General features: G+C 45.4%; 1 protein-coding gene across 4 annotated transcripts in view; it reads right to left on the reverse strand.

Moving 5' to 3' along the window:
* The window catches only part of dbn1 (drebrin 1), a 410,797-nt gene that overhangs the window by 57,836 nt on the left and 336,875 nt on the right, over positions 1 to 16,086 (reverse strand). For 3 of the 4 annotated variants that reach the window (XM_083638791.1, XM_083638789.1, XM_083638792.1), the window contains exons 8-10: positions 12,091 to 12,148; positions 9,177 to 9,233; positions 6,940 to 7,054 (exon numbers count right to left, since the gene is read on the reverse strand). In XM_083638791.1, coding sequence (XP_083494917.1) covers positions 6,940 to 7,054; positions 9,177 to 9,233; positions 12,091 to 12,148 — 230 coding nt within the window. The remainder of the gene's footprint in view (positions 1 to 6,939; positions 7,055 to 9,176; positions 9,234 to 12,090; positions 12,149 to 16,086) is intronic. The other variant, XM_083638790.1, reaches the window with a different exon arrangement.

Raw genomic sequence — 16,086 nt, forward strand, 5'->3', positions numbered from 1 at the left:
ACTCTATTCTGCAGCGTGAGAATAGTCTACTCTATTCTGCAGCGTCAGAATAGTCTACTCTATTCTGCAGCGTGAGAATAGTCTACTCTATTCTGCAGCGTCAGAATAGTCTCACGTGGTCAGACCCAACTTACATCAGCACGCTTCCGGTGATGGAGAGTCTGAATCACAGGTGAGCATTTCCGGGTTTTGCCAGAGGAAATCCCATGGCTCCAATAGTACCGTGGGCGGAGGAGGTCCGGCTTTCTGCGTGCATTGGTGCATGGTTCAAAATGTACCGGCCACAAGTTGCGTCATGCAAATAAGTAGGTCCGTGGTTTTGTCAATTCATATGCCTGTCACGGATTTTGTTTTGGTCTTAGGGGGCCCTTAACCCCTTTTCAAGGGTTGTGCACCAGATGTAGATATCTACCTATGGCTGGCTACTGCGAGACTAGCATGAGAGGGAGGAGGGCAGGTGGGTGGATTGGGGGGTGGGGGGGGCGGGGGGCGTTGCATTGATCTGGTGTTCAGGGTATAGAGAGGCAAAGTGACTGCCTACTTCCTGCTTCAGCACTGTACCAGAGATTTTCATCCGCCATTTAGTTTCCCATACAAATTTCGTAAAATGCGTATAAAAATAGTTTTACTGGTACAAAGTTTTACAAACCAAACGGTACAGATATATTTAGAAACAGGAGAGATCACATAACATTTCACTGGGACCAAAACTGAACCGTTTGGTTCGACGAAGTACAACTATTTTATAAGCATTTTACGAACTGTCTATGGGAAAATAAATGGTGGATGAAAATCTCTGGTACAGTGCGGAAGCAGGAAGTGACGTTCCACTTTGCCTCTCTATGGGACTAGGGGTGGGTGGATGTGAGGGGAGAGAGAGTGTGTGTCTCTTGACTTTCCGTCAGCATCTCTTCCACCGCTAGCTCTTTATTCTCTGTACCTACCGGCTGCAGCGACAGTGGGCTGCGTCCGCGCGTGGGGTGGCGGGGTGCGGAGGGGCGACATGCCCCGGGGAGGGGGGTTCGGACTGGGGTCGCTGGGACTGTGCTGCTGCCTCAAGAATGGGCTGTCCAAACGGCCTGGGTACACGGGCGGGGGTGACACACACCCAGACACACAGACACGAAAATACACACAGGACACGGACACGAAGCGACGCACCCATACAGGGAGATGCGGGGGAGACGGACGAGGACAGAGACACGAGAGAGAGAGAGAGAGAGAGAGAGAGAGAGAGGACCGAAAAGGACAGAGTCAAGGCAAAGGTAGTGAAGCCACGGAGTAAACGGTGGAAACAAGTCCCATAGGAAGCCATTAGTGAGGAGGAGAGAGAGAGAGAGAGACTCGCGGGAAGGTGCCGGAGGAGGAAAAGAAAAACAAAACAGAAAAAAATGGAGGATGAGTGGAGGAGTGAACGAATGAATGAATACATGAATAAATGAATACATGAAGGAATAAACAAAAGAGGAGAAAGACAAACACAGTGGAAATATGTGGGGTCAAGTCAGTGCACAGGAAGAAGGAAAGAGAGAGAGAGAGAGAGAGAAAGGAAAAGGAGTGGTTAGTGTGGTGTTAACACACCGACTCTTTACACCCAGCATGCAGAGTAAGTAGAAAAGAATTGCGGAATATGTTGATGACTTATCTCTTCATATGTCCTTCTGAACCAGCAGATTCATCACATTTCTCTACCATAAGAACAAAAAACATTATTTTGTCTAAATCCGCTTTCAGTGCTACTAAAAATGTAAGAATCCCCTTGCTTCTTCATTCACTTAAGTAGTCCAGGTAGCATTAGCCTGGTTAAACCCATCCTGATCACATGACCTCATGTTCTGTTTGGCTCTACGGATAAATCTGGACTTGCAGCCATCCACATCAACTTCCTGAAATTACAATGTGACCGGCCAATCAGGGCTGCCGCTGGCAAAACACTAATGGCGTCTCCCAAAGCAACGAGCGGTAATGAAGGAGTTGTCTGTCAAAGCAAGTCCCGCCCACTGAAATGGCAACATGCAACAATGCAAAGAACCAAAGCACAATCAAAAGCCAGGTCAAAATAACATCTACATTTGCAAGAGGCAGAAGTCCAGCAGCACAAACAAGGATTGTTGACTGACTGACTGAGAATCTGTACACATGGAGTTCAAAAGTTTGATGGTACTGACTCCTTTTTCAGTGGAAAGTTATCCGCAGCTACAAACCTTTCACAACTTGCAACATATGAGCAAGATGTACAGTAAGGATCCATGTCTACTCTGCTTCTGAGACAGAAGGAGCTGAGGAGAACAGTGTGTAGGACTACTCTGCTTCTGAGACAGAAGGAGCTGAGGAGAACAGTGTGTAGGACTACTCTGCTTCTGAGACAGAAGGAGCTGAGGAGAACAGTGTGTAGGACTACTCTGCTTCTGAGACAGAAGGAGCTGAGGAGAACAGTGTGAAGGACTACTCTGCTGCTGAGATAGAAGGAGCTGAGGAGAACAGTGTGAAGGACTACTCTGCTTCTGAGACAGAAGGAGCTGAGGAGAACAGTGTGTAGGACTACTCTGCTTCTGAGACAGAAGGAGCTGAGGAGAACAGTGTAGTGTAGGACTACTCTGCTTCTGAGACAGAAGGAGCTGAGGAGAACAGTGTGAAGGACTACTCTGCTGCTGAGACAGAACGAGCTGAGGAGAACAGTGTGAAGGACTACTCTGCTTCTGAGACAGAAGGAGCTGAGGAGAACAGTGTGAATGACTACCGTAAATTCCGGACTATAAGCCGCGGCTTTTTTCCCGTTTTTTGGCCCCTGCGGCTTATATAACGGTGCGTCTTATCTATGGATTTTTTCAGAAAAAAAAAAAAAATACAAATAAAATCTCTCTTTTTTAGCACTCTTTCTAACTATAAATCCACTTCTGTTTTAATTTCCTCTCTTGCCCTCTTTTCACCACACCGCGGACACTGTGTGCACTGTAAAAATAAACAACGGTGGTGTTGTGTTATGTTGTTTTGTTGAAATGTTACGGTAATACGGTAAATGGGAGCTTCCTCAAACAGCCATCTCTTTCCCGACAATCCCCTCTGTGCGTGACCACTTACATATGGTAATTACGGTAAGCAAACGGCCACTCGGCCATCAACTCCCTCTCCCGACTACCAGGAGAAAATCACAAACTTCGGCGAATTCACACAAAGGAAGATCAAGGAATATTCCATCGAACCGGAGCAGATCATAAATATGGATGAAGTGCCTTTGACGTTCGACCTGCCACTCACTCGGACTGTTAACAAGAAGCGCCCTGGAGGATTCTTTCACCAAAAAAAAGCTTTGCTCGTTCTCGACAGCATGAGAACGAGCAGTAGAAGCAACACTCTCACTTACCATGGGGAAGGTACGCAGAAATTCACACGACGCAGCTTTCAAGTTGAAAGCAGTCAATCTCGCATTAAAAGAGGGAAACAGAGCAGCCGCGCGTAACCTGGGCATCGATGAGTCAATGGTGAGGCGTTGGACGGTGCAGCAGGAGGAACTGTCTCAGCACGGAATATTATAGGAGTGTGAAAACATCCACAATCACCAACGGGTTCCAAAACGCTGGACTGCTGCGGGATGAAGAGGATGACGCCGCCACAGCTGGCGCTGAGGGCCGTCAGAGGCTTCAGAGGCTGTTCGATGCCGACAGTGATGAAGAGGAGTTCGTTGGTTTTGAGTGACAATGAAGGAGAGAGGAGAGTGGTTGACGAAGCCACCCTGAACCTGTTCGTTTCCGACACTGAAGATGAGGACTTTGGTGGTTTCAGTACGCAGGAAGAAGAGGAAGACGAGGATTAGTGACTTGACTTCTCTGGTTACAGGTTTGCTGCACATATAGCCTATTGTTGTGTGATTTTGTCTGGGGATTAGTGACCTGACTTTTGTTTTGTTTTGTTGAAATGTTAATAAATGGGAGCTTCCCCAAACAGCCATCGCTTTCCCGACATTCCTCTCTGTGCACGAACCCTTTCATATGGTAATTAAACATCAAAACACCCGCGGCTTATAGACCGGTGCGGCTTATAGAAGAAAAAAATAGTCAATTTTGGTCCCGCGGCTTATAGACCGGTGCGTCTTATAGTCCGGAATTTACGGTACTCTGCTTCTGAGACAGTAGGAGCTCAGGAGAACAGTGTGTAGGACTACTCTGCTTCTGAGACAGAAGGAGCTGAGGAGAACAGTGTGTAGGACTACTCTGCTTCTGAGACAGAAGGAGCTGAGGAGAACAGTGTGTAGAACTACTCTGCTTCTGAGACAGAAGGAGCTGAGGAGAACAGTGTGAAGCACTACTCTGCTTCTGAGACAGAAGGAGCTCAGGAGAACAGTGTGTAGGACTACTCTGCTTCTGAGACAGAAGGAGCTGAGGAGAACAGTGTGTAGGACTACTCTGCTTCTGAGACAGAAGGAGCTGAGGAGAACAGTGTGTAGGACTACTCTGCTTCTGAGACAGAAGGAGCTGAGGAGAACAGTGTAAAGGACTACTCTGCTTCTGAGACAGAAGGAGCTGAGGAGAACAGTGTGTAGGACTACTCTGCTTCTGAGACAGAACGAGCTGAGGAGAACAGTGTGTAGGACTACTCTGCTTCTGAGACAGAAGGAGCTCAGGAGAACAGTGTGAAGGACTACTCCGCTGCTGAGACAGAAGGAGCTGAGGAGAACAGTGTAGTGTAGGACTACTCTGCTTCTGAGACAGAAGGAGCTGAGGAGAACAGTGTGAAGGACTACTCTGCTTCTGAGACAGAAGGAGCTGAGGAGAACAGTGTGAAGGACTACTCTGCTTCTGAGACAGAAGGAGCTGAGGAGAACAGTGTGTAGGACTACTCTGCTTCTGAGACAGAAGGAGCTGAGGAGAACAGTGTAGTGTAGGACTACTCTGCTTCTGAGACAGAAGGAGCTGAGGAGAACAGTGTGAAGGACTACTCTGCTGCTGAGACAGAACGAGCTGAGGAGAACAGTGTAGTGTAGGACTACTCTGCTTCTGAGACAGAAGGAGCTGAGGAGAACAGTGTGTAGGACTACTCTGCTGCTGAGACAGAAGGAGCTGAGGAGAACAGTGTGAAGGACTACTCTGCTTCTGAGACAGAACGAGCTGAGGAGAACAGTGTGTAGGACTACTCTGCTGCTGAGACAGAAGGAGCTGAGGAGAACAGTGTGTAGGACTACTCTGCTGCTGAGACAGAAGGAGCTGAGGAGAACAGTGTGTAGGACTACTCTGCTTCTGAGACAGAAGGAGCTGAGGAGAACAGTGTGTAGGACTACTCTGCTGCTGAGACAGAAGGAGCTGAGGAGAACAGTGTGTAGGACTACTCTGCTGCTGAGACAGAAGGAGCTGAGGAGAACAGTGTGTAGGACTACTCTGCTTCTGAGACAGAAGGAGCTGAGGAGAACAGTGTGAAGGACTACTCCGCTGCTGAGACAGAAGGAGCTGAGGAGAACAGTGTGTAGGACTACTCTGCTGCTGAGACAGAAGGAGCTGAGGAGAACAGTGTGTAGGACTACTCTGCTTCTGAGACAGAAGGAGCTGAGGAGAACAGTGTGAAGGACTACTCCGCTGCTGAGACAGAAGGAGCTGAGGAGAACTGTGTAGTGTAGGACTACTCTGCTTCTGAGACAGAAGGAGCTGAGGAGAACAGTGTGAAGGACTACTCTGCTTCTGAGACAGAAGGAGCTGAGGAGAACAGTGTGAAGGACTACTCTGCTTCTGAGACAGAAGGAGCTGAGGAGAACAGTGTGTAGGACTACTCTGCTGCTGAGACAGAAGGAGCTGAGGAGAACAGTGTGTAGGACTACTCTGCTGCTGAGACAGAAGGAGCTGAGGAGAACAGTGTGAAGGACTACTCTGCTTCTGAGACAGAACGAGCTGAGGAGAACAGTGTGTAGGACTACTCTGCTGCTGAGACAGAAGGAGCTGAGGAGAACAGTGTGTAGGACTACTCTGCTGCTGAGACAGAAGGAGCTGAGGAGAACAGTGTGTAGGACTACTCTGCTTCTGAGACAGAAGGAGCTGAGGAGAACAGTGTGTAGGACTACTCTGCTGCTGAGACAGAAGGAGCTGAGGAGAATAGTGTGTAGGATGTGACAGATGATGATTTTGATGGCCCCACCACCAATCCCTCCTCCCCCTTCTCGCCCAAAACAATGAGACCCCCCTCCATCTCTCCCTCAGAGGCTGGACACGGACAGGAGACTAAAACCGCGTTCAAGACAACTCAGAACTCAGAAGTTTCAGCTCAGAATGTTCGACCTCCAACATAGGTGCGTTCACGCTGTTGTTAACTCGGAGATACAAAAACATACACAGGTAGCTAATTTAATTGGTAAAATAGCTGTTGAATTCAACATATTGCTATAATCAGAGCAAAGTCAATATAAACACATATTGCATAATTGCACCTAAAAAAACACTTTGATGACGTTAACTCTGACAAACCGGAAGTCTGAAATGATACCCAAATTTCCCACCTGTAATTCCGACCACGGCAACCGTTTTTTTTACAGGTCAGAGCTAGTTTTTTCCTATGTTCCGAGTTGTCTTGAACGGGGTATGAGGCCCAGATTCACTGCAGGCTTGCGAGCTGTCTCACCAAAGTGACCACATCAGAAATGACATTCACTCACCAAGATTGCCTCGTTGACATGGTCGTGCATATGCAAATGACATGTAATGCTCCTTAATTTGTCAAGATAATATGTTATTATTATAATATGTATATTATTATTTGTCGGTGAAGGAGCCGTGCAAATTGAGATTGCACCCAACAAATCAAACCCCTTCACAACACCATCTTATCTACAGCATGAGATCAATTATATTGTTTAAATAGATTGTTTATTAATTCTATCTTTCATCCGGTGTTCCATCGGCTGTACAGTATGTGGCAGATAAAGCTGGACCTGCCAGGCGAGGCGAACAGGGGTCTTACCGGTCCTGTGGAGGGAGACGGGGGACGTGTCCACGCTGATGGTCAAGGCTCGCTCCTTCTGCTTGAAGAACTCTCGAGGGTTTCCCGACCGCTGGGCGATGATGGCCTTCGCCTCCTGTACACCAAGGTTATTATAGTTCACTCAAACTAAACTAAAGGCTAAAACTAGACTTTAGGGGGGGGGGGGGGGATCACTAAAACAGTGTACTTACAAAACTAACTAAAATAAAATAAAAATATACAGAAAATTTCTTTAGTTTGTCAATTTGTCAACACAATAAGCATGAGGAGGCTCAGAGGGCTGTACCACGAATGTTTTATAAGAAGATCCAGGATCTGTCCCTTGATCTGGTTTGGCTAAACCAGATAATTAGCTGGATTCTACTTAAGTCATACCACAAATGTAGTTATCAACTCGTTAAGTGGATCCAGGTTTTTCTAATCAAGCTGAGAGCGCGTGCACATGAAAATGCCCATGCACAGGAGCTCGTGCCCGAAAAGAGGCGTGGTTTTTAACAACTAGCAAATCACAATGCAATATGGACTGCTACAGCTTCTACAGTGCCAGACACGCCTATTTCCTCATTCATTCAAAGTGCAAATCGTGAATCTTTACTATGTATGTCAGAATCAAAATCCGCATTGGATATTATTACTCTGTTCCCGAATGACTGTCTAAAGTTACCATTTTATTCACATCAGTCATTTATTTGAAGAGCGGTTTCTGCCTCCACGTAGGCTATCTACAGCATCGCAATTCACCCTCTCAATAAACTCAATATAACCTGTATGTCTATTTCCAAAATCCGTAGGCGTTTTTAGACCATTTAGGCTCAATGAATAATAATGATCTCATGATGTGTTTGGTCGCACTGATGGAATAATTCCTATAGGCTAATAGGCTATCAATAAAAAAATAATGATAATAAAATGAAAAAAGGATGCTGAACTGAATCGACACAGTACGTGCGGGCATAGATTTCATTTATACAAAATAGCCTATTTTGTGGTCACATATAGGCTATATGGAAATCCTCATTAATGTCTTGCTTGGCCTTGTGTTACTTCCAGCCTTTTAGACACAAAATGGGTGAATTGGGTGGGAAGTGAAAAAGGTGAATTCTGAACTTCTTAAATATTGTCCAGACAAATATCCCCCATATTATAACGAAACTAACTCAAATACACAAACACAACAACTAAACTCAACATTTTTAAAAGCTAAACTGAAACGAGCAAACCAACTCTGGAAACCAAACTGAATTCAGTGTTTCCCCTACAATTGTAAACGAGGCCCCGCCAAGCCACTTTTTTTTGTTTTTGTTTACTAATAACATAAATGACTAATATGAATGAATAATCATACATCACAGTCTAATCCTAATGTTAATATTATTCAAATCTGGCTTCAAACGGCCAAAATGTCAATCCCCAGCGAGGGTCCCCCCTGCGGTCCGTTTAGGTTTTGAAGTCCCTCCAGGCCTGAAAAAAATTCTTGGGGAAACACTGGAATTGAAAACAAAAAATTTAAATGAAATAAAAAAAATAATAATGAAAAATACAACACTATAATAACTATACTGTAGACCAAGAGGCACACACTTCTCTCTCAGCCTTCCCCGTATATAAATAGCTAAGTGGAGGCGTAAGCAGAGCCCGATCTGTCCCACTAACACAGAACCGAGGCCCAGAGGTGCTGCTGCCACCATGACACACATACAGGAGACACAGCGTCTGGCCCACATCGCCCTGGTTCCCTCCGCTTTTAGCACCAACGCATTATCTGGCACTCTGCTTTCAGACGTTCAATAGGCTCTATGCCCACAACACTAACTACTATGGTTTGAGCATCGTCAAAGGTCTTAATGATTGTCAATGTTACGGCAATGAAGATCTCCGAAACTAGGCGTTAAGACGAGTTTTAGAGGTGATTGTATCATCCTTTAAATCACTTCTTCTTAAAACTCATTTGTATTATTCACTTTTATATAATATGCTTTCATTATTGTCTCTGACCTCACATTTACGATTCTTGCCAAATTTTTTATATTTCTTATTGTTTTTATACTGTAGCGTAGCTCATGCTGCTGATTTAGTTTTTTTTATCCTTTGTGTTTTGAAAAGTGCTATGTGAATTAAGATGATTATCATCAATATTATTATTATGAATGTTTGTCTGTCTGTGTCTGCCTGTCTGTGTCTGTCTGTCTGTCTGTCTGTCTGTCTGTCTGTCTCACCTCCACCTCAGTCTCCTTCTTGTCCTGGTTGGGATCCTCTAGGCTGGGCTCTGCTGCCTGCAGAGAGGAAAGACCAAGATGAGAGTTCAGGGATTAAACCTGACCTCATTTAAATAACGCACTATAGGAAACCCCTGGGAGACTTGAACCCACATGAATCCAACACAAATCCCTCATTAGAAAAAGAAGGGAATGATTGCATTAACCTGCCAGCAGGGGGCGACAGAGCCTCTGAGTTTGTACCCGTCTCATTCAGGACCAGTGATGAATACCAGAGAGAAACTATGAGCTGATAGGAGGGAAATGAAGCCAGAGTCACCCTCTGTTGGCTACAATTCTTCACATGATTCACATTTTTGTGACAGAGGTTGTTGTTTTAGGTTGAGGATTAGTTCATGTGCAAAATACCAATGATACCAAATGGAAGAGAAAGCAGAGAAGACATGCACACCGCAGCAAAGAAACCTGAAGAAGAGACTTTAGAAAACCCATGTTTCTACACTGAAGAAGATACTTTAGAAACCCATGTTTCTACACTGAAGAAGATACTTTAGAAACCCATGTTTCTACACTGAAGAAGATACTTTAGAAACCCATGTTTCTACACTGAAGAAGATACTTTAGAAACCACAATACTCAAATTCAAACAGAGCAGAATGCTACAGTACACACACCAAAAAAGAGAAAAGAGTAAGGGCAATAAAATAAGCTGAAAGTGCATCTGTCAGGGATCCCACACCTTCTTAAACATCACAATTCAAGGACTTTTCAAGGACTTTCCAGGCCCAATTCCCTCAAATTCAAGGACAGTGTTGAGACACGGACCAAGGTCAATTACTGTTAGAACACTGAGAATGTTTCTAATGAGAACTCGCTGCATTACCGAAGCTCACAGACAACTATGAAAAGAGTTTGAGTGAAACAGTGTGTAAAACAAGGAGGCACAGGCGGCGGGAGACACACATGCAGACAGCACAACATAGCCTATTTACTATAGTATACAGCAGAAGAGGGAAGCGCTGCATGGATCTGATGGCTCATCCGACTGGTGCTCATTAGTGGGGCAGGTAATAGTATTAGACAAACAGAATCCAGGAGGTCTTGCTTGATGTCAGTCCCCAGGTTTTGATGCAGACTACCATGGAATAAAACTAAGGCACTCCGTCTTCAAGTAGAAATATATATTTTAATTGAGCATAGGCAAATAGACAGACCAACGCGTATCGACCTGCTAGGTCTTCATCCATAGCCTATTTACTAACATTTAGTAAGATAATAATAATCATCATCATCATAATCATAATAATCATAATCATCATAATCATCGTCATCGTCGTCATCATCATCATAAATCAAAAGTAGTATTGTAATTGGAACAAACTATTCATTATGTTCAAAGCCAAAGCTTGACCTTAGTATACATAATATGCTAATAATGCAGGAGGAAGAAGGCAGATTGGGAGATATAAGGACGAATCAGCGTGACATCACAACAACAAAAAAGTACTTCCACTGCAGCAGAAACTAGTATGACATGAAGCCGAAACGCTGTGCCAAACAAACGTTAATATCTCAAAAACTATCAATCACATCGATTAATTTCAATTGCCACATGACCTTGCAGTAAAATCCAGTGCATGTGTGTGAGAATTGTTTCAATTGTTGGGTCTAAAATAAAGAGCCTGGTCTCATACCTGCTCTATTTGTAAAGCGCCTTGAGAGAACTCTTGTTATGATTTGGTGCTACATAAATATAAAAATGTATTGAATTAATTGATTATATTTTGTCACCGTGAGTGAGAGCAGAAGTAGCTAAAGGGTCTGATGTATACTATTCATGTAGTGTTCAAGTTCTGTCAACTGTCACAGTTTTAATATGTGTGAATTTAGTAATTATGTTTATACAGTTGTTATACAATATTACATTATACATGTAGGAACCCTAATGTAAACCCAATTCTAACCTAACCCTTAAAACCAAGTCTGAACCTTCAAACAATTTGAAGGTGTGTGACAAAGCGAGGATGGCCAAAAATAATGTCCTCACTTCCCTAAAATATCCTCATTTCCCAGGTATAAAACTCACATTGGTTCTCACTGAGATAGCTGTACTGTACAAGCACACGCACGCACGCACAGACACGCACACATATGCACGCACACACACAGCAGCACAGCAAATTACACTTTCCGTACTACACAGGCAGCAAATCACTGTTCTCCAAAAACATAGCCCACTGTCACCAAAAATGAGTTGATGTTTCTCTCTCAGTGTGACTCCTTATCAAAGCCAGATGCTGCAGACACCATCTGAACACACTGGTCTGGACAGGGAAGTGATGCTCATGCTGGCGAGCAGAGGGAGGAAGTGAGAGCAGAAGCAGCAGATCCGAGGTGCGTGTTCCACCACACGCCACCCAAAAGCCAACTACACTAGATTTAGGAAATCAATGTGTGAGGCTTGCTTTTATTTTTTGTTTGTTCCTCTCTCTTGTTTTTGTTTCTTCTTGTTTCTGCACCTGCACAATCGTTTCATCGGACTCCAGACAAGTTTTTCAGAATCAGAATCAGAATAAATGTATTGATCCCTGGGGGTCATGTTACAGTTGCTCACACTCAGATAGGGAAGAATATAAACATCGAGACATTATAGGAAGCATATAATAGACAAAAAACAAACAATAAAAATAGAATAGAAGTTAGGTAGCCTATATATACGAAAAGTGTCACCAATGTCCTCTGGTCGGTCAGGGCGCATGTTCGGGGGGGGGGGGATTGGGGGGAAGAGCGTGATCCTGATCCTCACTGTCAGGTGACAAGAAGTGGCTGCCGACACACACACACACACACACACACACACACACACACACACACACACACACACACACACACACACACGCACATACACACTTACTATGGCAGGCTGGTTCTGCAACCTCTCTCTGGCTTCATCCTCCTCCTGCATCTTCTTCCTATTCACACACAAAATCAAAATCAAAGATGGTTTTCTGGACGGAGCGTGTGTGTCTGTAGGGTTGGGCTGACGGACACCACAGGCAACTACCAATGAGCCCTCTGCCCCCCTCCCCTCCGGGGGGCAAACCTTCCACACGCTCCCCACAGACACAGGAGAGTGGCAGCCAGAGAGCGCAAAATTGAAGGATGGATTTATTCTGATTATTATAAAATAGCTCCTTGCACCTGATTTACTAAAGGAAAAAAAAGTTTCTTTACTCACATGTACTTTGATTGATTTATAGTTCAGTCCGATCTGGACCTCGGTCCGAAGTTTGAGAAGCCCTGGGCTATAGGAAGACTATAGAAAAATAACTAGAAAGTATTTTTAGCACGGCGCGATAGAACTTTTGCCGATGTTGTACTGTAGTTCCTCTGGCTGCTGTTAGATGTTACTAATGAGTCCATACTCTGGAAAAAAAAATTCACATCTGGAAAGAAGCACCAACATTGGCACAAACACTCCTTGGGGATTGATTATTATTATTATTTTTTTAAATGTTTTTTTCCCGATTTTTTATCCCATTTTTATCCCCCGTTTAGTGCTCATTTGAATTACTCAATCCTGGTTGCTACTCCATCCTCTGCCGATCTGGGGAGAGCCGAGACAGATTCCATGCATCCTCCGAGACATGGGCAGTCAAGTCAGCCGCTTCTTTTCACCTGCCCGAGGAAGCTTCACCGGTAGGACATAGCACGTGGGAGGTTCACGCTATTCCAACCAGTTCCCCTCCCTCTGAACAGGCGCCCTTAACGATCAGAGGAGGAACCATATAAGCAACCAGGATGTTGCATGTTTTTGTGAAGGGGGTTCCTATATGAAGGAGACCCCCGGGAGGCACGGGGAGAACATGCAAACTCCACACAGAAAGGCCATTTTGCCAACCCCCACCCGGGTGGTGGGCACTCGAGGACATGCGGACGGGCACGCATTCCTTCAGTGTTCACATCGGCCCAGGTGGGAATCGAACCCACGACCTTCGAGCTGTGAGGCGATAGTGCTTACCACTGCACCACCGTACCTCCCCTTGGGGATTGATTATTGTCTTGATAAAATCTATTAGCCACACAAAATCCAAGATTTTTCCAATATGGCCACCATTTATAGCCCCAAAATACTATTTTGGGGGCAGCTTTGTGTGGAATTGTCCAATAGGAATGATCATACTCTATACATACATTTACAACAATAGAGAAGCCAGATTTATTCCACCTAAATTTAAACATGTCTGCCATTTCAGCAATTTTTACCACATCATTTCACTGTCACGGGCGATTTTGATGATTCAGGTGTCAAATGACAGGTTTTTAGCTATGAAAGATTCAAAATTCTACATCAGAAATCCTCATGAAATCCTCACAAGATTATTGAGAGCTTTGTAAGTGATGAGGAGGATTTTGAAATGGATTCGGTGCTGAATTGGAAGCCACTGAAGGTGTTGGAGGATGGGTGTGATGTGTTCTCTGGAGCGGGAGTGGGTGAGCAACCAGGCAGCTGTTTTGAATGTATTGCAGTTTATGGAGGACAGTGGAAGGGAGGCCATAGATAATGCTGTTGCAGTAGTCTAGTCTGGAGGTGATGAAGGCATGGATGAGTGTTTCTGCGGCTGAGGAGGAGAGGGTGGGGGCGGAGTTGTGCAATGTTACGGAAAAAGGATGTTTTGGTGATGTTGCTGATGTGTGACTTGAAGGAGAGGGTGGGACCCATAATAATGATCAAGAAAGGTGATATGTGTCAGATCTTGCATACTGATCTCCCCCTGGACCACTTTTATGACTTTGAAGCGTAAATGAATTTTTTTTATACGCGGTTTTCAGAAAAATGTTTAAAAAGTCATAAAAGTGGTCCTCGTTTGTGAAGATCATCCTGCTGAACACAAATTTCCACTCCCATAAGCTTGTGTTTACCACAGACCTTATTTCATGCATTTAACCAAAATCCCCATACTAAAATCCAATTTGTGCCCCTGGCAGTGATTTCTGGTTACGCCTACAAAAATATGTCATCCATGTGGTACTCTATCTGCTCCACTATGACTTTAAAGAGACAATCCTCTGTGCATGAATCATTGACAGTGGTGTTAGGTGGTACTTAGACCTGAATTAGCAGTATAGTATTAGTCATCCTAAATAATCCTAATACATTTTGATTTGACCTAATTTTATTGTTGTCTATAGAGTTAGTTCCACCTCTGCGCAGATTCCTCCGCTCTCTTCTCTCTCTCCCCCTCAGGTGTCCTTCATTGGCCTGACGTACACCCCCCCCCGCTGCAGCCCTAGGTCCGGCCGCCATCGCCCTAGCCACCTGTCATCACTCTAGGCCATCTACCCACTACTCCTTCTCCTGTCTGACACCCTGACACCCCGGGCTCATCATCACCACCGACCCCTATCCTCATCATCCTGGTCAGCTGCCTGCCTAAGGGAAGGGGGGGGATGCCCCCCCCCCCCCCCCCGGCCTCATCACCACCTCCAACTCCTATCCTCCCCTCCCCTCCTCTTAATCATCACCTCCGACTCCTATCCTCCCCTCCCCTCCTCTTAATCAATGTCACCAACGCGGACTCATGGATTCCTCAGATCATCCTCATGGAACTCTCAAACTTGTTACCCCTTTTTTTTTTCCACCTAGCTAATTAGCTAGTATTCTCTAAACCTACGAACACTTAAAGACTACATTTCCTATTTCTTTTGGACTCTACTTTTTACATTTTCAACTCTCTTCCCTGATCTTAGGATCATTTAAAAACTACATTTTTGTATCCCTTTTGTTGGACTCCTTTTTACATTTTCAATTTTCTGTTCTTTTGTAAATTTTATTTCCATAATAAACCATTTACAGAGTTTCATTATCGGAAAACTCTGTACATGGTTTAGCCCGGCATCTCTCGGCCTGTCTCGGAGGGGAGTCCCCGGATGGGGTCCACTGCTGGGCCCCTACAGCACAACGACCTCACAAGGTTCCTCCTCAGCCAAGTCACTGAGGCAATCCATGTGGCGATCCATGTGTGGATTGCCACCACCTCTCCACCATATTATGGTGGAGAGGTTTTCTTGCGTTCACTGGGGGTGAGGGGGCGCCGCTGTGTCCCGGCCTGGCCTTCTCTCCCACGCCTTATGTGGGCGGGGGCCGGGGCGGGGGGCATCGGTGCTCTTCATCACTGGTCGAGGGCTGCCGGTTGGTTTAGAATAGCTTAGGTAGGCGATAGATTAGCTACAGCCTAAGGCTGACCTGTTATAGTGTTCAGGCAAAGATTAGACTAGAGCAGAGTAGGATAGGCCAGATTAGGCTGTAGATTAGCTAGATCCCCTATGTCCCAGTTAGCTCTGGTTAATGTTTAGAGTAGTCAGTTTGTCTGATCTTCTCCCCCCCCCTCTTTTTCTCTTTCCCCCTTCCCCCGCTCCTTCCCTTCTTCCCCTTTCCTGTTTTCCCCTCTCCCACATTTCCCATTCCCCCCCACCTCCTCTCTTTCCTCCCCCACATCCCACCGCTCCCCCCCCTCCCTCCTCCTGCTCTCTCCTCCTTCTCCCCTCCTCTGCTCCTTCTCCTTCTCCTCTTCTCCCCTATTTTCCCGAATCCCTGCCACTTCCTGCTCTCCCCTCTCTCACATTCCCCCTGCTCTCCCTCCCCTGCACCCTCCCACCTCTCCTTCCCTGTTCTCTCCTCCTCCACATTTCCCATTTTCTCCCCACCTCCTCCCTCTCCTCCCCCACATCCCCCCGCTCTCCCTCCTCCACTCTCCTGCTTTCTCCTCTTCCCCCCTTCCCCCACTACTCTAAAGCATAGTACACATTCTACTCCAAAGCATGGCACCTACTCTATCCCCTCCAATATTTCGCCACTATTTAAAGCATGGCACCCATGCTCTTAGTATTTCGCCACTGTTTGGGGCAT

The sequence above is a fragment of the Poromitra crassiceps genome, assembly GCF_964638095.1.
Source record: "Poromitra crassiceps genome assembly, chromosome: 1".
Lineage (NCBI taxonomy): Eukaryota > Metazoa > Chordata > Actinopteri > Beryciformes > Melamphaidae > Poromitra > Poromitra crassiceps.